The following is a 27,941-nucleotide window of genomic DNA, read 5'->3' as shown; positions in this document are numbered from 1 at the left end:
AGCCCCACCACTCAAACACCAGCCCCGCCTCCCAATCTCGGCTAAGCTTCTGAGGATCCATTCCTTCTGCACAGGATTCCTTTATGTTTATCCCACGCAAGCTTGAATTCTGCTACCGTTTTCATCTCCACCACCTCCCGCGGGAGGGCATTCCAAATATCTACCACTCTCTCCATGAAAAAATACTTCCTGACATTTTTCTTGAGTCTGCCCCCCTTCACTCTCATTTCATGTCCTCTCGTTCTACCGCCCTCCCATCTCCGGAAAAGGTTCGTTTGCGGATTAATACCTTTCAAATATTTGAACGTCTGTATCATATCACCCCTGTTTCTCCTTTCCTCCAGGATATACATGTTCAGGTCAGCAAGTCTCTCCTCATACGTCTTGTAACGCAAATCCCATACCATTCTCGTAGCTTTTCTTTGCACCGCTTCCATTTTTTTTTTTACATCCTTAGCAAGGTACGGCCTCCAGAACTGAACACAATACTCCAGGTGGGGCCTTACCAACGACTTATACAGGGGCATCTTTTCTTCTACTGGTCACACCTCTCTCTATACAGCCTAGCAACCTTCTGGCTACGGCCACCGCCTTGTCACACTGTTTCGTCGCCTTCAGATCCTCAGATACTATCACCCCAAGATCCCTCTCCCCATCCGTAACTATCAGACTCTCCCCGCCTAACACATACTTCTCCCGTGGATTTCTACTCCCTAAGTGCATCACTTTGCATTTCTTCACATTGAATTTTAATTGCCAAACCTTAGACCATTCTTCTAGTTTCTGCAGATCCTTTTTCATGTTTTCCACTCCCTCCCCGGTGTCCACTCTGTTACAAATCTTAGTATTGTTAGTATAGGACAGAGACATGCTTTTCAGGAAGTATAACACTCTGACCCTCACCTGGAAGCCTCGAGGTAGAGGGCTGATCAGCCAACTAATGAGACTTGTAAAGATTGCATCCTATGGAAAGAGGGTTTGCAGTACAAACTAATCCTGTTGATCCTAATTAGCCCTGGACAGCAGGCAAGCAGCTAATACAGGCATACAGAGAACTCCTCCTACAGACTGCAAATGATATTCCACTATTCCACTAGCAAGACATCAGGGGGAGACCCGCACACACACTAGATTGACACAGAATTTCTATTGGCTGGGAGTATCTCGAGCTGACTACTGTCGAACCTGTTACGCTTGCCAGTGAGTGGGTAAGCCCCAAGATCACCCCTGAGCACCCCTGAAACCTTACCCATTATCAGTGAGCCATTTGAGAGGAGTAAAGTGGGGTCTTTAGCTGTCCCTAGCCGGACTGGGAAAAGGTATATACTGACAGTAATGGACTTTGCTACCAGATATCCAGAAGCAGTAGCCTTATCCTCCACAGAATCAGAGAAAATTGCCATTGTCCTGCTAGAAATATTTTCCTGGGTAGGATATCCATGAGAAATACTCTCAGTTCAAGAGAGACAGTTTATGTCTGAGCTGATCCAATCTGTGGGCATACTGTGGAGTGAAATCTGTACGTACTACCACATACCACACTGAAACGGGTTGGGGGAGAGATTTAATGGGACATTAAAGCATATGTTAAAGACTTTCATGGAGACAGGAGACCAGGACTGGGAAAAACACTTACCCAACCTACTGTTTGCATACAGAGAAGTACCTCAGGAGTCCACTGGGTTCACCCCATTTGAGCTGCTTTATGGCCAGAGGGAGAGAAGGCCCCTTGACCTAATAAGAGAATATTGGGAGGGGAAGTTAACACCTCTGACACCCCTGTAATTTAATATGTAGTCAATATGCGCCAGAAATTAGAAGATCTTGTGGGCTTTGTCAGAGATAACTTACAGGCAAGCCAAGACTAAGCAAAAGGCTTGGTATGATTGTAAGGCCTGAAATAGAGAATTTTATTAGGGCCAGCAGGAACTTATTTTAGTCCCAGTACGTCACAATAAATGTCAGGCTAAATGGGCGGGACCTTACACGGTCATACAGTGCCTGAATGATACAAACTATGTTATATCTATGGACTCTCAAGACAGAAAGCAGCATACCTTTCATGTAAATATGTTGAAAGTCTATGCCAATCGCACAGCAATGGTGCTAGCTGTGTGTAGCCCACCAGAACAGTGTAAGGATTATGAGCCCATACCTGACCTCTTAGCAGACACATTACCAGAGGGATCTGTCTAACAAGTTGTAGTGGAAAAGCAATTAACCCCTACCCAGAAAAAGTATTGCAAAAGCATGCTGATGTGTTTTCAACTAAACCAGGAATTATTCATTTGGCTAATCATAATGTAGACACTGGTGCCCATAAACCACTGAAGCAGAGTGTGAGTTGAATATCTGCTGAGGTGGAAAAGAATATGAAGTAGGAGACTGATGAGATGCTAGCCCTAGGTGTAATAAAGTCGTCTCATAATCCTTGGGCTTCTCCTGAAGTTCTTGTCCCTAAGAAAGGTGGCACAACCCGCTTCTGTGTGGATTAGAGGAGGGTGAATGAATGCACTGTATCCAACACCTATCCAATGCCCTAGATGGACGAGTTGCTAGATCATTTATTGGGGCCCAGTACCTGACCACAATGGACCTTAGTCGAGGTTACTGGCAGATCCCCCTAACAGCTGTTGTCCAGAAACGATAGCCATTTATTACTCCATTTGTCCTTTATGAATTTACTACAATGCCATTTGGAATGAAAAATGCCTCCGTTACATTCCAGTGCTTGGTGAATCAGATTAGATGGACTCCAGGAGCACGCTAGGGCTTATCTTGATGACATTGCTGTGCACAGTCAGACTTGGGATGACCACCTGGTCCATTCAAGTGGAGTATTGGACTGGTCAGGGAAGCTCACCTGACTATCTAGCCTAGCAAATGTCAGATGGGGATGGCAGAAGTGTAATATTTAGGGCACAGAGTGGAAGGTGGACAACTAAAGTCTGAGCCAGCTAAGGTGTAAGCTATCCAGAGTTGGCCCACTCCCCAAACTAAAAAGCAAGTACTGGCCTTCCTTGGAACAGCGTTTGTGCCTCACTATAGCACCATAGCCAAGCCTCTGACTGACCTAACTAAAAAGAGACTTCCCTGAATCATTGCTTGGTCACCAGTGTGTGAAGCGGCCTTCAAAGCATTACAGACTGCATTAGTTACCGATCCAGTGCTGACTGCAACGGATTACCATCAAAGATTTGTGGTACAGACTGATGCCTCAACATATGGCATTGGAGCTGTACTCAGTCAGCAGAGGGGAGGGACACCCCCATTGTGTACCTGAGTTGCAAACTTCTTGAAAGAGAGAATATGCCACAATTGACAAAGAATGTCTGGCCTTAGTGTAGGCACTAAGAAATTGCAACCATATCTGTATGGGCGAGACTTTACTGTCATCACAGATCTCAATACACTGGTCTGGCCTAAAAGAGTCTCAGGAGAGAATGGGAAGTTACTCCGGTGGAGCCTGTCCCTGAAGATGTACAACTTCACCATACAGCATCGGAAGGGTAGTGAACATGGAAATGCTGATGGACTCTCCAGGAAGGAAGAGCCAGAACCGCCCTGACACTGGACTGTCGAGACCCGACCAGCGGACTAAAAAGGGTGCAGTCTGGGATCTCTCTTAGGGGAGGTGTGATGAAACAATGGTTTCTAAGCCTATGAACTGTATTATTTTACTGATGACATTTATTTCCCCTAATTATTTTACTGATATGTATTTCTCCTAATTGATCAGCAGATGCCGATTGTCGTCTTTTTTTTTTTTTTTTTTAAAGCTGTATCAGAAGAGACAGTTTTTCTTTTTCCCACCTAAGCTGTGAGGTAACTTTTTAGTCTTAATATTAATTCCTGTTTTGTTTTACCTCTTAATACCTGTTAATTTTCCATCTGTTTTATACAGATCACTGTTCAAATCTTGCAACAATAAAACTATTATTAGTTATTGGCTCTGATGTCCTGGACTAAGAATCCAAGTGGTTTGTGTTTTTGGTCTGTGAGGGCTTTCTAGGAACCGTGGATCCCCCTGGTGTGTGGTCCCAGTAACCTAGAAATCACTGGGGAATAACCTAAAAGTGGGAGACTTGCCCGGCGGAAGTGAGACTCAGTCAGTGGGGTGGAGGGTGCTAGTGTAGAGCACAAGCAGCAGGTGCAAGCAGACCTGAGCTGTGCTGGGGACAGACCCTCCAGGTGGCCGCAGGGTAAGCCCCAGGTGGGTGCTAGGCATTTTGTCACACCAACTATCTCCTAACTGGTTAGGTTAGGGCGGGCCAGGGGCGGAGCATCCTTAGCCAGATAGTGGAGATTTTTAGTCCATTAACCGGTTAAGTAACCATATAAAGTTAGAACAGCAAAAAGGCTATCGTAGCTTCATGCTTAAGTTAACTGGGAACTGGTCTGAATACCGACCAGTGCCCGGTTAACTTCCAGGGGACCGCTGATACCTGGATTTTCAACGCCGGGAGCCAAGCATGCCCCAGCAATGAATACGTGGGGTCAGTTTGGCTCGTGGCTGTGAGCAGCTTTGACGTCGCATACTGCTACAGACTAAATATCGGACAGAATATATTGTAGAATATATTTATTTCAAGTCTCATCTCGAAATGTATATATATATTTTTTTTTACTTTCTTATTTCAATTTTATAAAAAGGAAATACAAAACCAAAGCTAAAAAAGAAGCAAAGTAAATCCCACATTATTTTGGTTGCTTTTCTCTGGACTACATCTAGCCTCTTTATATCCTCCTTCACATATGGTCTCAAAAACTAAGTACAGTATTCCAAAGTCAGGCCTTACCCACACGACCTGTTCAGGTGCATTATCACCACCTTCTTTATGCTGATATACCTCTCTATGCCCAGAACCCTTCTGATTGTGGCCACCAACTTGACTGATTCACCACCCTAAGATCAACAGATCCTATCTATCTGCGATCTCTCTTCTGGTCTGTGTCAATCAGCTTCTCCCTCCCTAACACACAGAATAACTTATGCACCACCAAAGAAACTGGCTCCTCCAAAGAAATAGCAGAATCAAACTTATCTGCTTAGGGAGGGAGAATATATATGGGAGGAATGGTTGACCTTCCCATCCATAGCAATTCTGTTTTCCAGGGTTCAGCTTTAACCTATTGGCTGATGACCAATCATTAATCTCATCGTTCCATCTTGTAAAAGTGGTTTCTAAGTATTAGAGAGAGACAAGAACATTTCAGAATCATCTATGTAACTATAAAGAGTAAAACCCAAATCTCTAATCATTCTATCCAATAAGGATATATCATTAGAAGAACAGGTGAGGGGGAGACACTATAGCACATAAAAGAGGGGATCAAGTCCCTGACTCTTGCACATCTATTCTCACCCTGTGTACTAAATAAAGGCTTCTAATTAGGGGCGTGCATACATTAGTATGCACTGGTTTACCATCGTGCCTTACATTTCATAAGCACAAAATTGATTCAATGCAACTGACCCATGAATTAATGTGCATACAATCAATTTTGCAAGCATTATGTTGTAATGTAGATTATATTTTTATTATTATAACTGAACCACACACCTGAAAAAAGATAAACATTTTCCCAAGAATTCCAAACAAACCTAAAACCTTTGGTCACAAACATCCCTACTTCTGATTCTTCTCCTTGTCATGAAGGGTGAGGTATACCTAAAATCAGCAACATGATAGACTCACCTTGTTCTCAGAATCAGAGGTACTTTTCAGTACTGCATTATTTAACAGTTCAGATGCAACAACTGCAGAGCAATCAGGAAATGCATTCACACCATTGGTTCCACTGTTCAGAACTGTGATGAGAAAGAGTAAAGAATGGTTATGGATACTGCACCAAATTTGCCATTATCTTGTAATATCATTTTTATCTAAAATCTGGTGTCATCTTAGAAGTAACCACTTAAGAGCCCTAATATTACAACAGAACCAGAAAAGCCAATATACAAAATAAAAGCCTGTAAGATCAAACCCACAGTTCCAATTTCTGCCTCATGACCAGTACTCCCAACTTCAGGGGTGAGCATCGTTTAATTCCTATGGGCTGACAAGGTAACAACTGGGATTCTGCACTAAGCATTGTCTTCACTGAACTTCCCTGAAGCACAATAATTTACTCAAGCCTTTCATACTTCCTGCACTGGAGAGCCCCCAAGGAGATAAAATTATTCACCTGTAGAACATATTCTCCGAGAACAGCAGGACACATTCTCACACATGAACAATGGAGCCCCAATGCTGAAATGCTCTCCAGAGTTAACTTCTAAAGCTTTTGGTAGTGTCAACCGTGCATCAGCGTGCATTCCTGCCCGCCAGGCTCACATGGGATCAGGGCAGCCTAAGGAAATAGCTGATAGAACATAACTCAGAGAAGGTAGGTAGATATGGGAGAATTTGAGGGTGTTTTCAAAGCACGTAGACTTACAAAGTTACATAGTAACCTATGGAACTTTGTACAGCTAAGTGCTTTGAAAATGAGCCACTTTGTGTACTGCTGTCTTCAGAGAAACCTGCTACAGGTGAATAACTGCCTTCTCTGAGGACAAGCAGGACAGCATATACTCATATACGAGAATCCCTAGTTAGACTGTATGGAAAAAAAAGGGGGCGGGGGGGGTGGGAGAATGTGGCTGGCAACAAGGCTGAAAAACTGAGTTTCGGAAACAACCTAGAACAAAAGCAAAATGGGCCTGGGGGGGGGAGGTGGGGGAGATGGATTCTAGGCCCAAAATAAATGCTGAAGAACTGCCTGATCAGATGACCACATCGCAGCTTTGCAAATCTCCTCTGTGGAGGCAAATCTCAGGCTACTGATGCAGCCATAGCTCTAACAATGTGAGCCATGACATGATCCTCTAAAGCAGTGCTTCCAAGCCCGTCCTGGAGTACCCCCTGGAGATTTGCATGCATCCTGTTGGTGTTAAAAGAAACAAAAAAGTAGGGTGGACTGTCTTTGGGCTTTAGTCCACTCAAAAGGACAAGGCTCTCTTGCAGTCCTAAGTGTGCAGTGCATTTTCACCAGGATGGGCATGAGGTTTTGGGAAAATGTTGGTAGAACAACTGACTGGTTAAGGTGGAATTCTGAGACCTCCTTAGGTGTCATGGGTCTCTGGAGGTTAACTTCAGAAATAGAGTGAATCAGACATACCCTGGCCAGTAAGAGGCAATGAGAATAATGGTTCCCCAGTCTTGTTTGAGTTTCAGTAGAGTTTTTTGCTATGAGAGGCACTGGAGGATATACATACAGAAGTACCTTCTCTCAATCGAGGAGAAAGACTTCCAAGGATAGTCAAACAGTAGAGGGGTCTTGCTGTCCAAGTGAGTGGTGAAGATCTATCAAGGTGGTGCCTCACTCTCTAAAGATCTGTCGGGCTACAAAGAAACATCTGAGAGTGCAGCCTGGAACAGAACAAAAATGGGCCTAGGAGGGTGGAGTGGATTCTAAATCCCAAACAGATTCTGCAGCACCGACTGCCCAAACCGACTGTCGCGTCAAGTATCCTGCTGAAGGCAGTAATGAGACGTGAATGTGTGGACTGATGACCACGTTGCAGCCTTGCAAATCTCTTCTATAGTGGCTGACTTCAAGTGAGCCATCGACGCTACCATGGCTCTAACACTGTGAGCCGTGACATGACCCTCAAGAGTCAGCCCAGCTTGGGCATAAGTGAAGGAAATTCAATCTGCTAGCCAATTGGAAATGGTGCGTTTCCCAACAGCGACTCCCCTTCTGTTGGGATCAAAAGAAACAAACATTTGGGCAGACTGTCTGAAGGGGCTTGTCCACTCCACATAGAAGGCCAATCCTCTCTTGCAATCCAATGTATGCAAATGACGTTCAGCAGGGTGGGTATGAGGACAGGGAAAAAACGTTGGTAAGACAATTGACTGGTTCAGATGGAACTCCGACACCACTTTCAGCAGGAACGTGGTGAAGGTGGTTAGCTTAGCAGAGTTTAAAAAGGGGTTAGATGGTTTCCTAAAGGACAAGTCCATAAACCACTACTAAATGGACTTAAGAAAAATCCACAATTCCAGGAATAACAGGAATGTTTGTATGTTTGGGAAGCTTGCCAGGTACCCTTGGCCTGGATTGGCCGCTGTCGTGGACAGGATGCTGGGCTCGATGGACCCTTGGTCTTTTCCCAGTGTGGCATTACTTATGTAACTTAGGGTGAGTACAGAGGACTACTACTACTACTACTACTACTATTTAGCATTTCTATAGCGCTACAAGGCATACGCAGCGCTGTACAAACATAGAAGAAAGACAGTCCCTGCTCAAAGAGCTTACAATCTAATAGACAAAAAAATAAATAAAGTAAGCAAATCAAATCAATTAATGTGAACGGGAAGGAAGAGAGGAGGGGGTAGGTGGAGGCGAGTGGTTACAAGTGGTTACGAGTCAAAAGCAATGTCAAAGAGGTGGGTTTTCAGTCTAGATTTAAAGGTGGCCAATTGTTGTGATGAAACTTGAGATAAGGAGCATGCACTACCAAGGCTTGAAGCTCATTGACTCTACGAGCTGAAGTAACAGCCACCAAGAAAATGACCTTCCAGGTCAAATACTTCAGATGGCAGGAATTCAGTGGCTCAAAAGGAGGCTTCATCAGCTGGGTGAGAATGACGTTGAGATCCCATGACACTGGTGGAGGTTTGTCAAAAGCAAACCTCTCACGAATCGAACAACTAAAGGCTGTCCAGAGATAGGCATACCCTCTACACGATAATGAAAAGCATTAATCGCACTAAGGTGAACTCTTACGGAGTTGGTCTTGAGACCAGACTCTGAAAAGGTGGGAAAATGTGGGATACAAATGCAGTAAATAAATAAATAAATAAGTGTAGAAGGTATTCAAGCAGGGTGTGTGTAGGACAAGAGCGAGGATCTAGGGCCTTGCTGTCACACTAGACGACACACCTCCTCCATTTGAAAGAGTAACACCCCTTCATGGAATCTATTCTGGAAGCAAGCAAGACTCGGGAGACACCCTCAGAAAGACCAGTGGTATCAAGCTGCAGGGAATCTAGAGGATGCGATCCAGCTGTCCACCAAATTTTACAATTCCCTTCGGTGGTGGACAATTCGATCCAATTTGACCTTGGGACTTCAGCAAAGTCTTCCCCACCAGAGGTTTGGGAGGATATGCATACAGAAGGCCGTTCCCCCAATGAAGGAGAAAATCATCTGACGCCAGTCTGTCGTGGGCCTGAAGTCTGGGACAGAACTGAGCAACCTTGTGATTGATCTGAGTGGCGAAAAGATCCACCAAGGGGGTGCCCCACTCTTTGAAGATCTTGCGCACTATGCGCGAGTTGAGCGACCACTTGTGAGGTTGCATGATCCTGCTCAACCTGTCGGCCAGACTGTTGTTTACACCTGCCAGGTACGCTTGGAAATACATTCCAAAATGGCGAGCCCAAAGCCACATCTGGACGGCTTCCTGACACAGGGGGCGAGATCCGGTGCCCCCCTGCTTGTTGATGTAGTACATGGCAACCTGATTGTCTGTCTGAATTTGAATAATTTGATTGGACAGCCGATCTCTGAAAGCCTTTAGAGCGTTCCAGACCGCTCCCAACTCCAGGAGATTGATCTGAAGACCTGATTCCTGGAGGGACCTAGCTCTGAGTGTGGAGCCCATCTACATGCACTCCCCACCCTCGGAGAGATGCATTTTTTGTCAGCACTTTTAGAGGCTGAGGAATTTGGAAGGGAAGTCCCAAGGTCAAATTGGATTGAATTGTCCACCACCGAAAGGAATTGTGAAATTCAGTGGACCAATGGATCGCATCCTCTAGATTCCCTGCAGTTTGATACCACTGGGAAGCTAGGGTCCATTAAGCAGATCTCATGTGAAGGCGGGCCATGGCGAGACCAAAGGGTAGCACACAATACTGGAAGTGCTGTGTTCCCAGACGAAATCAAAGATACTTTCTGTGAGCTGGAAGTATCGGGATGTGTGTATAAGCATCCTTTAAGTCCAGAGAGCATAGCCAATCGTTTTTCTGAATCATGGGAAGAAGGGTGCCCAGGGAAACCATCCTGAACTCTTCTCGGACCAGGTACTTGTTCAGGGCCCTTAGGTCTAGGATGGGACACATCCCCCCTGTTTTCTTTTGCACAAGGAAGTACCTGGAATAGAAACCCAGCCCTTCTTGCCCGTGTGGAACAGGCTCGACCACACTGGCGCTGAGAAGGGCGGAGAGTTCCTCTGCAAGTACCTTCCTGTGCTGGAAGCTGAAGGACTGAGCTCCCAGTGGGCAATTTGGAGGTTTGGAGATCAAATTGAGGGAGTATCCTAGCCGGACTATTTGTAGAACCCACCCACCGATTGGAGGTTATGAGAGGCCACCTTTGGTGAATAAATTTTAGCCTCCCTCCAACCGGCAGATCATCCGGCACAGATACTTTTATAGCGGCTACGCTCAACTGGAGCCAGTCAAAAGCCCGTCCCTGGCTTTTGCTGGGGAGCTGCAGGAGCCTGTCTAGGCGCACGCTGTTGACGCGAACGAGCGCGCTGGGCTGACCCTGAGAAGGCTGTCGAGAAGGTGGATTGTACCTACGCTTATTGTAAGCATAGGGAGCATTCCTCCTTCCCCTGAAAAAACGTCTACCTGATGAGGTAGATGCTGAAGGCACCCGGTGGGAGAGTTTATCAAGGGCGATTTCCCACTGGTGGAGTTGCTCGACCACCTGCTCGATTTTCTCACCAAAAATATTATCCCCCCAGCAAGGAACATCCGCAAGCTGGACTCTATTGTCCTAGAAAAGAAAGCCACACTAAGAGTGGGCCACAACAGTGACTTAATGGTATCAGTTCTCTTCTTGATGAAACCTCCAACCTCTTCCACCTTGTCACCAAAAAAGACCGTCTCCCCAGCATGCGACATTGCCAGCTTCTCCTTAACTTCCAGTTATAGGTCTGAGGCATGCAGCCAGGTGGACCTGAGCATCCTAAAACCCTTGGTGGAGGCCCTAAATGCCACACTGAAAGCATAATAAAGTTGCCTGAGCCTTGTACTTTCTATTCTTCTGCTGCTTGGTTACTAGCTGGCAGAGCTCTGCAGCCTTCTCAGGTGGTAGAGTATCTCCAAATTCCACCACACTGCACACTAAGTTCCACAAATGCATGCTCATGAAGAGTAGGTAAAAATGTATGCAAGAGAGAAGCATAGCATTCTGAAATGCTTTCCTTCCAAAAGACACCAAAATCCAAGTCTCCCTCCTCAGGTACACCAAGGAGTGAGTTTTGAAACTTTTGGCCCTTTTGAGAGCAGATTTAACGTTGATGGAATGATGCAGATGCTGGAGCTTGTCAAATATGGGAGCCTTCTGGACTATATGTATAGCGTCTGCCATCTTATGAATGAGCTGTACAGAGAGGGAGGATCTCCCATTGCTTCATCTGTATAGCCTGACGGATTCTGTGCACAGAAACTGTCACAGCTTCCTTTGGGAGGGGGAAGAGACACAGACAAGTCAAATATGTCCAACATCTCAGCCATGGGCTCATCCTCAACCAAATGAGATAGACTTTGCCATCTTGCAATGGGGAGGGGTTTGAGGGGACACCAAGGAATCCTTCCACTGAAAGAACCTCTGGATTTCATTCAGACTTGAAGTTTACTCATATGTTGGGGTTCCTAAGTCTGTACCTGCCTTAGTCCACTAGGCTGCTCGCCATGCACTGGCCAGGAGTGCCAAGGAATGGGTGTCCTCCTGTGCTCCAAGAAAGCTTCCTTCCCGAAGGACTAGAAAACGACACCGTCTGTAAACTCAACACCCTCTGATGCATCAACACTGATGCCTCCAGGATCGGCTTAAGCTCCATCTGATCCAACACCAATGCCCTTGATGCCTTGGCATCATGTCAGGCAAGAAGGCACTCCATCTCCTCTTGGAGTATGGCATAGATCTACCCCTTGAGGTCTGCCATTTGTAAAGGCTATGCTAAAGCTGACACAGTCACATTTCCTGCAGGAATCTGGGCCAAAACTGAGGCTGGTGTGTCTGCTCCAAGAACTTGGAGGGGGAGCTACCCTCTTGGCATGAATGCTTTTTGGGTATCAATGACATTGATGCCCCAGTACTCCCAGTGCTATGCTTTAAAGAGAATTGATGCCAATGCTTCTTGGCCTCTGCCCCACATCAAGGTATCGGTGCCCCTTGGCACTGATTGAAGACAATGTCGAACCCTTATGTGTCCTTGGAGCGGGATCAGAGGATGCCTAATGCTGTTGAGTGCTACTGACACTCAATGTCGAAGTAAAGGACAACCTCCTTGATGCTAATACATCCTTAGCATCCGATGCAGCTCCAAGAACCATAGCGGCCAATGTCTTTGATGCCAATATCAAAGGACTAGATTTGTTTGTGCTAAAAATATTTCTGCTGTTCTCGACTCAATGCTTCTTGGTGAAAGCTGTGAACACAGCTTACAAGGAGGAGGATTATGGTCGGGCACTATGAATGACTGTCCATGAGAGACAAGGTCTTGTTACATCTGGGACACTTCTCGAAAACACTAAGATTTTTTTCTGACGTTGGGAAAAATAGCTGCAGCAAAATCAAATGTTGCTATAGTGAAGAAAAATAGAATTTTTCCCCTGGTTGAAGTGCTCGAGGTCTAAGGGGGCCTAAGCAGCTGTGGAAAAATAAACTTAGAAAGGGCTGAAGAAACTATGAGGGAGGGGATGGGGGGGCACTGCCTGGTTCCACGCAAGACAAAATCAGTCCAAAAAAGGAAGAGAAGGCCAACTGAGGAAACAGAAATCAAAACTGTGCAAACTGAGGAGAGAAAAACAGACTGAGTCCGCTGCACTCCATGGAAAGAATAACATGCAAGCACGCCAGGTGTGCTGTGGAGCTACCAAAAGCTTCTATAGTAAAATAACACTGGGGATCATCTTTGCATCAGGGATCAGTCAGTGATGTCACCAACATATGAGTATATGCTGTCCTGCTTGTCCTCAAAGAAAGTATGAAACTCATGATCAGGCAAGTTCAGTGCAGATTTGCTCCATTTTTCTCCCTGCAGCACAATCTACAGCAACCCCATTTCTCCTCCCATTATTGCCCTCTATTGATATGGCAGAAGGAAAAAGGCAATACTGCAGAAGTACATGATGCTTACCTGGCTGTGAGAAAGCCTTTGGCTGTGGTGCTTGTAACACTGCAGGACGCAGCACACTCCGTTGCTGTTCTTTTGGTTTCTGGCAGGGAAGACCTAACAATACATATGTTCAAGAGAATTTTATTTGCTTTCAGAATTCCTATAGCTAACCAATTTTATTCCCAGTAGGAGATTGTTTTCTGAAGTCCTGTCATTTATTTATACATATTTAAATAAATAAGTTACAGGCCTTCATAAAACAGTCCCCTAATGGGAATAAGGCTGCCTATTTTAGCACCTGAACTATAAAATGATAGCTTTGTCGAACAGGAATCATTTTTAATGCATGGGGTAGCCAGGTTGAAACTAGCAAGCTGCAATTTCTCAGAAACCTACAAGACTGATGCTGGCAAATTGGTGATGCTTAATCATAGTACTAAAAGTTGATTTAAAAAAGTGCACATAAGTAAGCATGAGACAGAAACACCACAGGCCAACAGGTTATAACTCCTCTGAAAGCAACTGGGTCAGCACCTACAGTTAGGTGGAAAGACAGGTTATCATCCATTAAACGTCAAAGGAACTAATCATTAAATCTTTGGCCAATAATTTCACCATCACTAGCTGTTTATTCCAAAACTCAAATGTAAAAATGAGAGAGGAGTAGAGAAAGGAAATGGGTGCTGAATTAAGTAGGGGACCTTGCGTGCTCATCTGTTCAGGAGGGCAGGGAACCAAAGAGAACACAAATGCATAACATTCTACTAGCTGTCAAAGTATTATAATACATACTTAACAGCGCAGACAGAACAAGCACACTGGATGGGCAAATTGGTCTTGATCTGCTGTCATTTATCATTTTACTATATAGAAGCTACTGCACTTAGTATCTGTAGTCATATTTATATTAAACCAAAAGAAAAAAAGCAGATCAAAAAAGACAAAAAAAAATGGAACAGGAGGGTAACAGAAGAAGTGGTTTATTACAAGTTACCCGACGTGGTCATGTTTTGCCCTCAGGCTGCGTCAGGTGACAAAAAACTACAAAATAATACATAATGAATAAAACATAGACATCACATTGTATATCTCTCTATATATAAAACGCACCTCCAACGCTCTAATGAAGCCTCAAGTCTCCAAACGTTCTAAATTTGTAGTTGTGTAGGTCGCTTTTTCTCCATGAGTGTCTGCCCCGCCCTCGCATCACAACGTGATGACGTCGAGGGCGGAGCACTGACACTCAGCAAGTCACATCACTTGACTAAACCTGACGTCAAACGCATCACGGACCCATGAGAACGACCTGCAAGAAATAAGGAACTACCACCATCGCCGAAACGTTGCTTGGCGACGGAACAAAACGTAAGACGCACGACGGACCAATCAATGTTGCTCTTGGACAGCTGAACAGTAGCGGAGACACGGCAGCGGAAAAAAAGAAGACCAGTAGCCGCTTCTGAACAGCAGCGGCAAAAAAAGATAACCCACAAAAAGAAAATTCACACACACTGTCTCTGGAGCCTGGGATGGGGACAGACAAAGGAAAGAATGGAAAAGCAGATTGGGGGAACAGCAGTGATTGATTGGGAAGATGGAGATGGAGACTTGGACATTGGGTGAAAAGGGTGATCAGGTAATGAGATAATGGAAGACAGGATGGGAAGCTACAAGGAAAAGGATGATGCACTGAGGTTGAGGAACATGATGGGGAAAGGGGGAATTGATGTGCAAGGGAGTGCCCACACACTGTCTCACACACACACACACACACACACACACACACACACACTATGTATCTCACACACACAACATGTGTCTTGCGGGTCCTGAGACCTGGGGGGGGGGGTCCCTACGACCACAGAGAGGGGGGGAAGGGGGGTCCTCAGACCACAGGGGGGGGGTCCTGAGACATGAGAGGGGGGAGAGGGGAGGACACTCACTGTCTCACATACGCACTCTCACTCTGTCACACACACACACTTGCACATTCACTCTCTCTCTCTCTCACATAGTCACTCTCTCAAACATACACACTCCGCAGAAAACCTTGCTAGCACCCGTTTCATTTGTGCCATAAACGGGCCTTTTTTTACTAGTTTTATAATAAAACATATCTAAAACCACAATCAAATCATACAAGATAAAAAAAACAGATCAAATCTAAAAACATAATACAATAAAATGTAATATCAAATCAATATCAGTTAAAACATTCAGATTAAATATGCATGCAATAAAATAATAATTTTAATACGAGACATAAGATATCAACAAAAAATAATATCAACACAAAATATATAGCAACAGAACTGCATAAGACAGATACGTGGAGATATACAATACTAAAATAACTGAATGACCGTACATACTAAATATCACCTACCTAGTAGGGGTAAAAAGCAAAGTGAACCCCTAAAAGTAGTCATACAACCACCTAAAAAATGCAAAATAAAATCTCACAATGCTTAGCCTCAATCGCCGTCTCTTAAGCACATTCAATAATCTAAAAATATTGAAATTAATATTCACTTAATATTTAGTAATTTTTTGTTAAAAAGTAAGAATCAGTGGGTTTCCATGTTCTAATATAAAACATTATAGACCATAAAGTTGTATTTCTCTGTTTATTTCTCTATCACCCTCCTCTCACCTACCCACACCCATCCTATTAGAATATCAATGAAATGCTTTGATGTCCCTTTGCATACCCCCACCCTCCCACTCTGTCAGACTGTCAAAGTAATGCTTTGATGTTTCTCTTATATATACTATCTGCTACCACATTTGCTTATTTCCGATCTGACGAAGAAGGGCAACCTTCGAAAGCTAATCAAGAAATGTATTATGTCCAGTAAAAAAGGTATCTTATTTTCTTTTCCATGTTTCATTTTGTTTGATTTCTATTGATAGCATGTTCTAATAGATAGCAACTCAAATCAATAGAAATAAAAATTAACTTTAGTGTAAACACTACCTAAAAACATCATACTGTTCTGTGACAATCACATATACCCTGATGTGACAACAGTAATGAGTGCTGCATTGCCTGATTAGTGCTTCTGAATCAGTTTTTTTTCATGGTCACTGTGTAGTTCTTTTTAATAATTTCTTTTTAATGATATCATCATCAGGGTATATGTGATTGTCACAGAACAGTATGATGTTTTTAGGTAGTGTTTACACTAAAGTTAATTTTTATTAATTTCTATTGATTTGAGTTGCTATCTATTAGAACATGGAAACCCACTGATTCTTACTTTTTAACAAAAAAATACTAAATATTAAGTGAATATTAATTTCAATATTTTTAGATCATTGAATGTGCATAAGAGACGGCGATTGAGGCTAAGCATTGTGAGATTTTATTTTATTTATTTTATTTTGCATTTTTTAGGTGGTTGTATGACTACTTTTAGGGGTTCACTTTGCTTTTTACCCCTACTAGGTAGGTGATATTTAGTATGTACGGTCATTCAGTTATTTTAGTGTTGTATATCTCCACATATCTGTCTTATGCAGTTCTGTTGATATATATTTTGTGTTGATATTATTTTTTGTTGATATCTTATGTCTTGTATTAAAATTATTTTATTGCATGCATATTTAATCTGAATGTTTTAACTGATATTGATTTGATATTACATTTTATTGTATTATGTTTTTAGATTTGATCTGTTTTTTTTATCTTATATGATTTGATTGTGGTTTTAGATATGTTTTATTATAAAATATATAATGTGATGTTTATGTTTTATTCATTATGTATTTTTATTTTGTAGTTTTTTGTACCCCTGACGCAGCCTGAGGGCGAAACGTGGTCACGTCGGGTAACTTGTAATAAACCACTTCTTCTGTTACCCTCCTGTTCCAGTTTTTTGTCTTTTTTGATCTGCTTTTTTTCTTTTGGTTTGCTATTTCTGTGGCAGATCTTTGTCTTTTTTTGTTTCTGTCATATTTATATTTAAAAATATGTGTCTCTGGACTGGGTGCTCAAAGTGAAGTACAAAATACAGTTAAAAATACATAAGTACATAAACACTGCCACGCTGGGAAAAGACCAAAGGTCCATCAAGCCCAGCACTCTGTCTCCGACAGCGGCCAATCCAGGCCCCAAGAACCTGGCAAAAACCCAACATGTAATAATGATCAATGGACTTTTCCTTCAGGAATCTGTCCAGACTCCCTTTAAACTCAGCAAGGCCAGTTGCCGTCACTACCTTCTCCGGCAATGAGTTCCAGAGTCTAACTACGCACGGAGTAAAGAAAAACTTTCTCCAATTTGTTTTAAACCTACCACATTCTAAATTTCATCTTGTGTCCCCTGGTTCTATTATTGTTAGAAAGTGTAAACAAACGCTTCACATCTGTCCGCTCTACCCCACTCATTATTTTGTAGACCTCTATCATATCACCCCTCAGCCGCCTTTTCTCCAGGTTAAACAGTCCTAGCCGTCTTAACCTCTCCTCATAGGTTCAACCCAAACAGTGGCACCATCAAATCTCATTACAAAAGCCTAACACATACAAACAAATAACACACACAAGTAGTCAGGGAATTCAATTCACTATAAAAATTTATAAAGCAAAGTCACTTCTCCTGCTCCCCACTCCTTATACTACTGCTACAAACCCTTGACTACCACCATACTCCCCAAACATTCTTCAGGAGCCAAAAAATTGGTTGAAGTGGCAGGCTTCTTAAAGTTTACTGAAACTCAAATCCTTTTGTAACTTTGATTTCCTTGCATCAACATATTCTTCAGGGCTCAATCTGTGGAAGGCAACTAACAGCTTAAACTTCATATAAAATATAAATTCATCTAAATCATTAATGGCTACATTATAGAGCTTTTACTTTTCCAAAATATTTTACCTAAGCAGAGGAGATAAAAACAATCATGCCACATCTTACTAACATCCTTTTTTCCATCTAAATACATAAGTATTACCATACTGGGACAGACCAAAGAACCATCAAGCCCAGCATCCTGTTTCCAATAATGCTACTGTTTTATGAATTAAACACAAGATTTTGTTCCCCCCTTATTTCAAAACACTCACCTGCACTTGGCGCTTGACCATGGATAAGTGTTGGAGGCTTGAGCCGGAATCCACTGCTCTTTTCCTCTAGAAACAGAAATAATAATGCCTACAGATCCCACAGACACAAGCAGTAGTTTACTGTACATGGTACACAAGACTTGCATACTTTTTTAACAAATTATTATAAAAACATTTCAAATACCTTTATATTGAATGGTCAAAATCCATGGGTAATTCTAATAATGACCAATAAACATACAACAAACAGCACCAACTGTATTGCAAAAGAGCTACCCCTAATACTTGCAATATTTCACTCATTAGGAGCTTCCTCAAAAAGAACAATCAAAACTGCACGCTCAGCAGTCTTTATGGAGAATGAAGGCATTTCTAATCTAACTTTTAATCATAAGATGGAAGACACTACAACCTGTGCTGGATCATCTTTAAAACAACTGGGTCAGCAAGGTGCTACCACCTACTTGTTTGTGACAATTCTCTCTGTAACTTTTAATATAAGAAATATCAATTTTCATCTTCAGCACAATGCAGCCTTACTTCCAAAAATCCAGAAGCACAGACTTAAACATAACCACATCTTATTCAAAGCAAGACTCTTACTGCTGCATACAAATACTTCCTGCCTCTTGTGATACTCAAACTGCCAGAGAAACACCATCTATACTTCTCTGCTTTTGGAAGTAAGGATGCAATGAAAGTGTGCTTGACTGGTACTAGGCCATTTGATAATTTGTTGATCTCTGTCAGTCCATACAGCTATCTCGTTAAAGAAGGGCACAAAAAACAAAAACAAAAAAACCTTAAAGATGAATTCACATAGGACAATAATAATGCAATGATCACTCTTGTCATGCTGTCAGAACAAAGCCTTGGGTATATTAAAGTATCCAGTAAGATGGTAAAATGGAGTGGGTAGATCACTAAGGTAGCTCACCTGGCTCAGAGTCTGAGTTCCCAGCTGAAGGCTGGCAGAAGCTTGATGGCATAAATACATTATTCTTGTTTACTGTAGACAGGAAGACAAAGTTACTAAAAAGAAACACACTCTTGTATCTATTTAAATATGTACAAATACACATAGAGACACAAACTTACAAAGTCTTTTACAGTTTAGTACTATTACAAGAAGAGAGATCTTACAAAGGATTAGATAACTGATTACAGTAAAGAATGGTGGTATGCTGCTTTTATTTAAAAAAGCCAACCATATAGCAAACCCTTCTGACACAAATAACGAGAAATTGGTGGCAGAATGAAAGTTAAGAGATAATTTAAGCAACAGTATGGAAAGTTTGAAAAACATTTTAAAACACAAACTAAGAAAAACCTCAAAACTTATGCATCTGTAACTATATATTCTAACTAATATTTGTTGAAATCAACAGTAAGCCTATGAACAGCCATTTAAAAACATTAGATACAGCTATAGAGAAATAAGATCTTACCTACTAATTATTTTTCCTTTAATCCTACCAGACCAGTTCAGAACCTATGGTTTGTGTCTGTCAACCAGTGGATGGCCATCTGCTGGTTGACGGACACAACCCATAGGTTCTGGACTGGTCTGGTATGGATGCTAAAGAATACTGCATTTCAAAGTTTAAAGTGCTCATTGGAAAAGATATGGAAGGCTACGGCCCTAAGAATTTACAATTCAGGTGAAATATGTTAACTGTTGAGTAAATTTTCTTCGTTTTACTGTTATGAAGATTTTTTTCCTCTCCTACTTTGGATGTGACACCAACCAGACCAGTCCAGAAATAATGGTTTATGCACCTTGGCCAGCAGATGGAGATAGCTAATTAAGAGCCGTCAGCCCTGCCCTCTTCAGAGAGAACTGTCTCAGCAGTTGGTAAAGGAATCCACGGAGGATAGGACACTACTAGACCTAATGCTTACAAATGGAGAAAGTTTCTAATGTTACAGTGGGTGATCGCCGAATAGTGTGGTTCAATACTGAGATACGTAGTGAAGATTTATTCACAAATGAAGATTCCAGATGTCAAAAAAATCTCAAAAAGATGTTAGATAGATGGGAACATTTAGAGGAAGAGGAAGTAGAAGGAAAGTGGACAAAACTGAAAGGAGTTGTTTTAGGGGCAACAAACCTTTCTCTCAGGAATGTAAATAAGAAAAGAAAGCCATTTTCGTTCTCAAAAGCAGTAGCTGAAAGGTAAGGGAAAACAGATAAGCCTTCATAAACAACAGACACAGGAAACAGGCAACAGTACCTGGAAAAGCTAAGAAAAGCTGATAGGAAAGCAAAAATGTAAATGGAAGAAAAAACAGCCAATGTGGTAAAATGAGGAGCAAGAATTTTTTTTTTTTTTTAGATATGTTAGTGATAGGAATGAAAATGTTATAGACCTTGAACAATTTTCAGAAAACTATATTTGTGAGATAAAGTAAAGGGTAAAAGTATGGGTCATGGATTTGGATCTATTACTTTTCTGTGGTACAATCAAAGCGGATTGCATTATATGCAGGTGGAGTCAGATGGGATGCATTGAGGGTACGGAGCGAACTTAAGGAAGTTTTGGTGGCTCCAATGACCTTTTCAATGCTTCTTTAGAGCCTGGACTAGTACCACTGTCCTGGAGAACAGAATATGTTGTTCCCCTCTCGACAACAGTGTTACTAAGGAGGAAGTTGGGAACTACAGAGTAGGTAGTCTGGTTCCTATGGTGAGTAAATTAATGGAAACACTCCAAAGACAAAAGATAGTAAAGTTTCTGGAATCTAATGGATTGCAGAAACAAAGCAGCATGATTTTATTAAAGGTAGATCTTGTCAGAATCTGATTAATTTCTTTGACTGGGTGACCAGGCAGTTGGATCAACAAAGATAGAAAACAGAGAGTAGGGTTAAATGGTCAGTACTCTCAATGTAGAAGGGTAGTTAGTGGGGTTCCCCAGGTGTCTGTGCTGGGACTGCTGCTTCTTAACATATTTATAAATGACCTAGAGATGAGAGTAACTAATGAGGTAATAAAATTTGCTGATGACACAAAGTTATTCAAAGTCGTTAAATTGTGGGAGGATTGTGAAAAATTACGAGAACCTTACTAGACTGGGAGACTGGGCGTCTAAATGGCAGATGACATTTAATGTGAGCAAGTGCAAAGTGATGCATGTGGGAAAGAGAAACCCAAATTATAGCTACGTCAAGCAAGGTTCCACGTTAGGAGTCACAGACCAAGAAAGGGATCTAGGTGTCGTCGTTGATGATACGTTGAAACCTTCTGCGGCTAAGAAAGCATATAGAATGTTAGGTATTATTAGGGAAGGAATGGAAAACAAAAATGAGGATATTATAATGCCTTTGTATCGCTCCATGGTGCGACTGCACCTCGAATACTGTGCTCAATTCTGGTTGCCGCATCTCAAAAAAGATATAGTGGAATTAGAAAAGGTACAGAGAAGGGCGACGAAAATGATAAAGGGGATGGGACAACTTCCCTGTGAGGAAAGGCTAAAGTGGCTAGGGCTCTTCAGCTTGGAGAAAAGGCGGCTGAGGGGAGATATGATAGAGGTCTATAAAATAATGAGTGGAGTTGAACGGGTAGATGTGAAGCGTCTGTTTACGCTTTCCAAAAATACTAGGACTAGGGGGCATGCGATGAAGCTACAATGTAGTAAATTTAAAACGAATCGGTGAAAGTTTTCTTCACTCAACATGTAATTAAACTCTGGAATTCATTGCCAATTTGGACTGCTTCCTAAAGAAAAAGTCCATAGACCATTATTAAATGGGCTTGGGGAAAATCCACTAATTCTGGGATAAGCAGTATAGAATGTTTTGTACTTTTTGGGGATCTTGCCAAGGTATTTGTGCCCTGGATTGGCCACTGTTGGAAACAGGATGCTGAGCTTCATGGACCTTTGGTCTTTCCCAGTATGGCAATACTTATGTATTTACGTAAAGAGCATTAGATGGGGTGTACTTAAATTTTTAGCAAGGCTATTGTCAGTTCTACACAGGCAACTTATAAATAAACTAGTGCCCTCAGTGTGGGCCCTAAAGTGACTGACTGGTTGAATAGAAAGTGACAAAGGGTGGCAGTGGTGTGCCACAAGGATTTGTTCTTAGTCCGATTCTTTTTTAATTTTGTAGGTGACATTGGGAAAGGGCAGTCTTGTAAGGTTTCCCTTTTGCTGATGATACCAAAATCTTCAAAAGGGTAGATCCCTGGTGGTATGGGTAACATGAGGAGCTAGTGAAGCTTGAAGAATATCCTAGAATCTTGTAACTAAGATTTGATGCTAAAAAATATAGGGTTATGTAATTGGGCTGCAAAAACCCGAGAGAAAAATACAGAAGGAGTGAAGTACTTCTGTGCAAGAAAGAGTAGACTTGAAAGTGATCAGGAAGACCATCTTTAGAGAAGTCCTTCAAAGAAGCCTTCTACAAGGGCTTAAAAGGAGCTTTCTGCAAAGCCTTGAGAGCCAAGTTAAAGTCCTGCCGAAGACAGGAAGGTTGCAGAGAGGGCTTTAAATGTTAACCCCTCTCAAGAAACAGACGATGTCCGGATGCGCAGCCAAAGAAGAATTTGACCTCTGTAACAAGTGAAAAGCCTTTACTTGCATTCAAAGTGAATTATATGCCAAGCCTTTCTGAGCGCCCTCTTGCAAGATCATCAACAGATGTGGTAAAGACACAGACAACGGAGATAACTCTTGGCCAGAGCACCACAATTCAGAAGTCCACCAGACCCGATCATATGCTGCAATGGTTGAATGTTTGCATGTCTGAAGAAGAGTCATCATGAGGGAGTTCGATTAGCCCTTTCTTCTCAGTTTTGACCTCTCAAGATCCAAGCAGTATGACCAAAGCAGGAGGGTCCTTACATCTCAATGGGACACTCTGTCAGAGGAGACCTGGAACCACAGAAAGAAAAAAAAAAAACGGCATGTCCACTAACAGATGAATCAGATCTGCATGCTATGGCCTTCTGGGCCAGTCTGGATCAATCAGAATGACAAGCCACGAATGATGCAGGATCCTGTGCAGAACCTGCCCCTATCACTGGCCATGCCATAAAGATGTACAGAAGCTCCACTTCCGGCCAAGGCTGAAAGAGAGCATCCAGGCCATCCGAGCCAAATTCTCTTCCCCTGCTGAAGGGCCTCTCCACCTTGGCATTGAGTTGCGTCACCATGAGATCCATCGCCGGCTTGCCTCATTTTGCATGACCAACAGTAAGGCATCTGATGACATCTCCAAATCCAGAGCTTTTCTGCTGAGGTAATCTGCCCATAACATTGAGACAACCTGCTATATGAGCTGCTGAAATGTGTTGCAAATGATTCTCTGCCCAAAACAAGACGCGCTTCTGTTGCCGAGGACATGCTGCGAGTGACTAGTGACAGTTGACATAAACCACCTCAGTCGTGTTGTCCACGAGCATCTGCAATGATTTTCCCTCCATCAGGGCACAAAAGGCGTTTGAAATCGCTCTGAGCAATTTATGGTCCAAAGCCCCTGCGCATTGTGCTGTAGACAATAAGCTCCCCAGCCTGAGACTGGAATTAGTCAATTCCACAATCCACGGCGGTGAGGAGGGGCACAAATGCATGCCCTGCTGCAGGTTGGTGGACTGCAGCCACCACCCCATGCTTTGCCTCATCCAAGGAATCCACAGGAGACGCACATTATAATCCTAAGAAACAAGCGACCACTGGCTCAACAGAGATTGTCAAAGCAGACGCATGTGAGCTCTCGCTCAAGGCACCACCTCCAGGGTCGCAGTCATGGAACCCAGTATTCATGTACCACCTCATGTATTAAGTTCACTTAGTGACTACCGGTTGGTTGTACCAGGTTCTAATAGAACTAAATTGGAATCTATGAGACAAAGTGCCTATTTTTTTTTAGCACCTAGTTGTGGAATTCATGGTCTCTTTCAGTTTGTTTAGAGAACTCTTATAAGCAATTTAGTGAGTTTAAAAACTCGCTTTTTTTAACTTTATTTATTCATTTTATATTACATTTATGTCCAATACATAAATGAGAAAAAATCAATACTTACTGAAACAAACATTAAGGAAAAAAAATATCATCTTTGTTAGTCCAAATTAAGTGATCCAAGAACTAGGTACTTAAGAGGCATATTTTCAAAGCACTTAGCCTTCCAAAGTTCCATAGGTTTCTATGGAACTTTGGAAGGCTAAGTGCTTTGAAAATATGCCTCTAAGTTAACTAAATCAAGGTTGAGGTGGAATCCCACCACAACCTACAAACATTTAAACACTAATAAAAAAATAAAAAGGGAAGGACAAGGGCTCAAGTCTAAGCTGCCGACTAGTAACAACACATTACTCCTTACTGACAAATTCTACAAGCTTTCCAGGTTCAAAGAAAATATAATTAGTGGATTCAAAGGAAATATAACATTTACAGGGAAATTTAAGTACAAAGGTCCCATCTAATTGTAGGACCCTTGCTTTTAATGCTAGGAAACCTTTCCTTCTTCTCTGTGTCTCTCGAGAGAGATCAGGAAACACTTGAATTTTAGAACCTAGAAAGGGTGTGGAAATGTGACGAAAAAAAGTCTAAATATGTTATTTCGGTCCTGTTCCAAGGCAAATGACACCAATAACGTCGTCCTTTCCGTGATAACCTCCAGGGAATTTTTAAGTCAGATTTAAGTCAGATTGAGGAAGTTGTACATTTCCGTATACAGCCCCAGAAATGTACTGAACTCTAGTTAATGGAGGAAAAGCTTCTGGGGGAACACCCAGAACTTCAGTAAAGTATTTTTTTAACATTTCCTTGGCCGGAATCAACAGTGATTTGGGGAAATTTAAAAATCGAAAGAAAAAAACTACATCTCTTCAATCAAAGATGAGAATAATGTTCTTCTAACAAATAACATAAACATAGCAAATAGATTCCAATCTTTTTATAAAGACTTATATACTTCAGACATTGAAACTGAGTCATTAAACTATGATTTTTTGGGAAAACTAGAACATCAAACTATCACAGAAGAAGACAATAAGATGTTTTCTAAAAAAAAATCACAATAGACGAGATTAATATAGCTATCCTAAACATGGCGACAAAAAAGGCTCCCGGACCGGATGGTTTACCAATTGAATTCTATTCAGCCTTTAAGTCTATATTATCCCTAATTTTATGTGATTATTACAATTACATGATAGAAACTGGTATTATAAAAGGCACTTTTACTGAAGCCAATATTATTGTGCTATTGAAACCTAATAAAGATCCCAGTTCTGTGCAAAACTATAGACCATTATCTTTAATAAACTTGGATGCCAAGATATTTGCCAAAATTGTTGCCGAGAGATTACAACTTTTCCTACCTAAAATCATACATCCAGATCAAACGGGTTTTATGAATGGGAGATCCTCCTCAGATAACACAAGAACCTTCTCTAACATACTAATGCATGGACAAGAAACATCAGATCCTTTGGTTGCAATAGGATTAGATGCTGAAAAAGCATTTGATCGTGTAGAATGGCCATATTTGTTCAAAGTACTACAATGGTATGGTTTATCTGCACAATCAATCAATATAATTAAAGTCCTGTATACCTCCCCAACTACATTTATTCAAATTAATGATGTAATTTCTAAGCCTTTTACACCAACAAGGGGCACTAGACAGGGTTGTCCCTTATCTCCATTATTATTTAATATAGCCCTTGAACCATTAATAACAGCGATTCGTCAACACCCCCTTATCAGTCGCGTTAAAATCGGTCAACAAAACATTAAATTAGCCGCGTATGCAGATGTCCTACTATTCACCTCTCCTACATCAATCCCTCACATACTGTGTTTAATATCTAAATATGCCAAAATATCCGGTTATAAATTAAATACCACAAAAACGGAACTTTTGCCCATAAATTGTGTTCATCTGAAACATATTATTCAACAATATAATTTTCAATGGAATGATAATCAAATTAAGTATTTGGGAGTTTTATTTGGCCCCACTATTGAGGACACTATTAAATATAACTCTGAAAATATAATTAAAATTACTGAATTACTAACTCAAAAATGGTCACCATTAAGGCTTAATTGGTGGGGTAGACTAGAAACCATAAAAATGATGATAGTGCCAAAAATTAACTACATTCTTAGCATGCTACCTATGTTACTAAATCCAACAACATATAAGAAGGTTGAAGCTAAATTAGTACAATTTTTATGGAATAATAAAACACCTAGAATTTCAGTTAAAAAATTGAAGGCATGTCCACTAAAAGGTGGTGTCAATTTTCCTAGTTTCTATGATTATCACTTATCTTTTCTCCTAAAGCAAAACTCAGCATTTATGTATGATAAAGAACAACTCAACACCTCATCATGGTTCCAGATTGAAATGCTAAAGCAACCAGACACACCCACACATTTCTTCCCTTGGTCTCAAAAGACTAATGTTTCTTCTAATGTTTTGTTTAAAACTCTTAGAACTGTTTTTAATGAACTTGATTCAGTTGTCACACATCCCATAACACATACTATGTACATCCCAATTTGGAACAATCCAAAATTCAAAATTAACAATTGTTGCATAAATTGGAAAAAAGCTGGTATATGGACTCTCAATGATGTTATAAAAGATAATTCTTGGCTACCTTTTGCCCAACTAAGTATAAAATATGGTCTTAAAAGTTCTCAATACTACAAATGGGTTCAACTCAAACACTGTGTAACTAACTCCGTAGATATAAAAAAATTAACTACTGATTACCCTTCTTGTTGGCAACTTTGCAAGTCTTTTATGACTTCCAAAAAAGTCGCATCTAAATGGTACAAAATACTACAGTTAGCTAAATTCAAAGAACCTACTAATACCATGCAATCATGGGAATGCGATCTAAATGCCCAACTAGATGAAAAAACTTGGGAAAAATTTTGGTTTAAAATTACTCATACCACCAAATCAGCGTCCATTTCACAATCTATGTTCTACTTAGCACACAGAGCCCTATGGACTCCTGCTAAACTCGCCAAATTGAACACAATAAAACCAAAAAACAGTGTGAATAAATGCTGGACCTGTGAAAAAGATGTTGGAAATCTTAAACATATCATCTATTCTTGCCCATATATTCAAGAATATTGGAATTCTGTATGGGACACAATATCTTCCACCTTGAATATTCAAGATGTTTTATCATATAATATAGTTACAGTGGTGGAAATAAGTATTTGATCCCTTGCTGATTTTGTAAGTTTGCCCACTGACAAAGACATGAGCAGCCCATAATTGAAGGGTAGGTTATTGGTAACAGTGAGAGATAGCACATCACAAATTAAATCCGGAAAATCACATTGTGGAAAGTATATGAATTTATTTGCATTCTGCAGAGGGAAATAAGTATTTAATCCCTCTGGCAAACAAGACCTAATACTTGGTGGCAAAACCCTTGTTGGCAAGCACAGCGGTCAGACGTCTTCTGTAGTTGATGATGAGGTTTGCACACATGTCAGGAGGAATTTTGGTCCACTCCTCTTTGCAGATCATCTCTAAATCATTAAGAGTTCTGGGCTGTCGCTTGGCAACTCGCAGCTTCAGCTCCCTCCATAAGTTTTCAATGGGATTAAGGTCTGGTGACTGGCTAGGCCACTCCATGACCCTAATGTGCTTCTTCCTGAGCCACTCCTTTGTTGCCTTGGCTGTATGTTTTGGGTCATTGTCGTGCTGGAAGACCCAGCCACGACCCATTTTTAAGGCCCTGGCGGAGGGAAGGAGGTT

General features: G+C 41.6%; 1 protein-coding gene across 1 annotated transcript in view; it reads right to left on the bottom strand.

Moving 5' to 3' along the window:
* RANBP3 (RAN binding protein 3) overlaps positions 1-27,941 on the bottom strand; it is a 316,713-nt gene that overhangs the window by 218,830 nt on the left and 69,942 nt on the right. The window contains exons 5-8 of the mRNA XM_030219670.1: positions 19,134-19,205; positions 18,197-18,262; positions 13,154-13,246; positions 5,700-5,812 (exon numbers count right to left, since the gene is read on the bottom strand). Coding sequence (XP_030075530.1) covers positions 5,700-5,812; positions 13,154-13,246; positions 18,197-18,262; positions 19,134-19,205 — 344 coding nt within the window. The remainder of the gene's footprint in view (positions 1-5,699; positions 5,813-13,153; positions 13,247-18,196; positions 18,263-19,133; positions 19,206-27,941) is intronic.

Source organism: Microcaecilia unicolor, chromosome 11 (assembly GCF_901765095.1).
Source record: "Microcaecilia unicolor chromosome 11, aMicUni1.1, whole genome shotgun sequence".
NCBI lineage: Eukaryota > Metazoa > Chordata > Amphibia > Gymnophiona > Siphonopidae > Microcaecilia > Microcaecilia unicolor.
The sequence above is the reverse complement of the archived record's forward strand: the minus strand, read 5'-3'. Positions and strand labels throughout refer to the sequence as shown.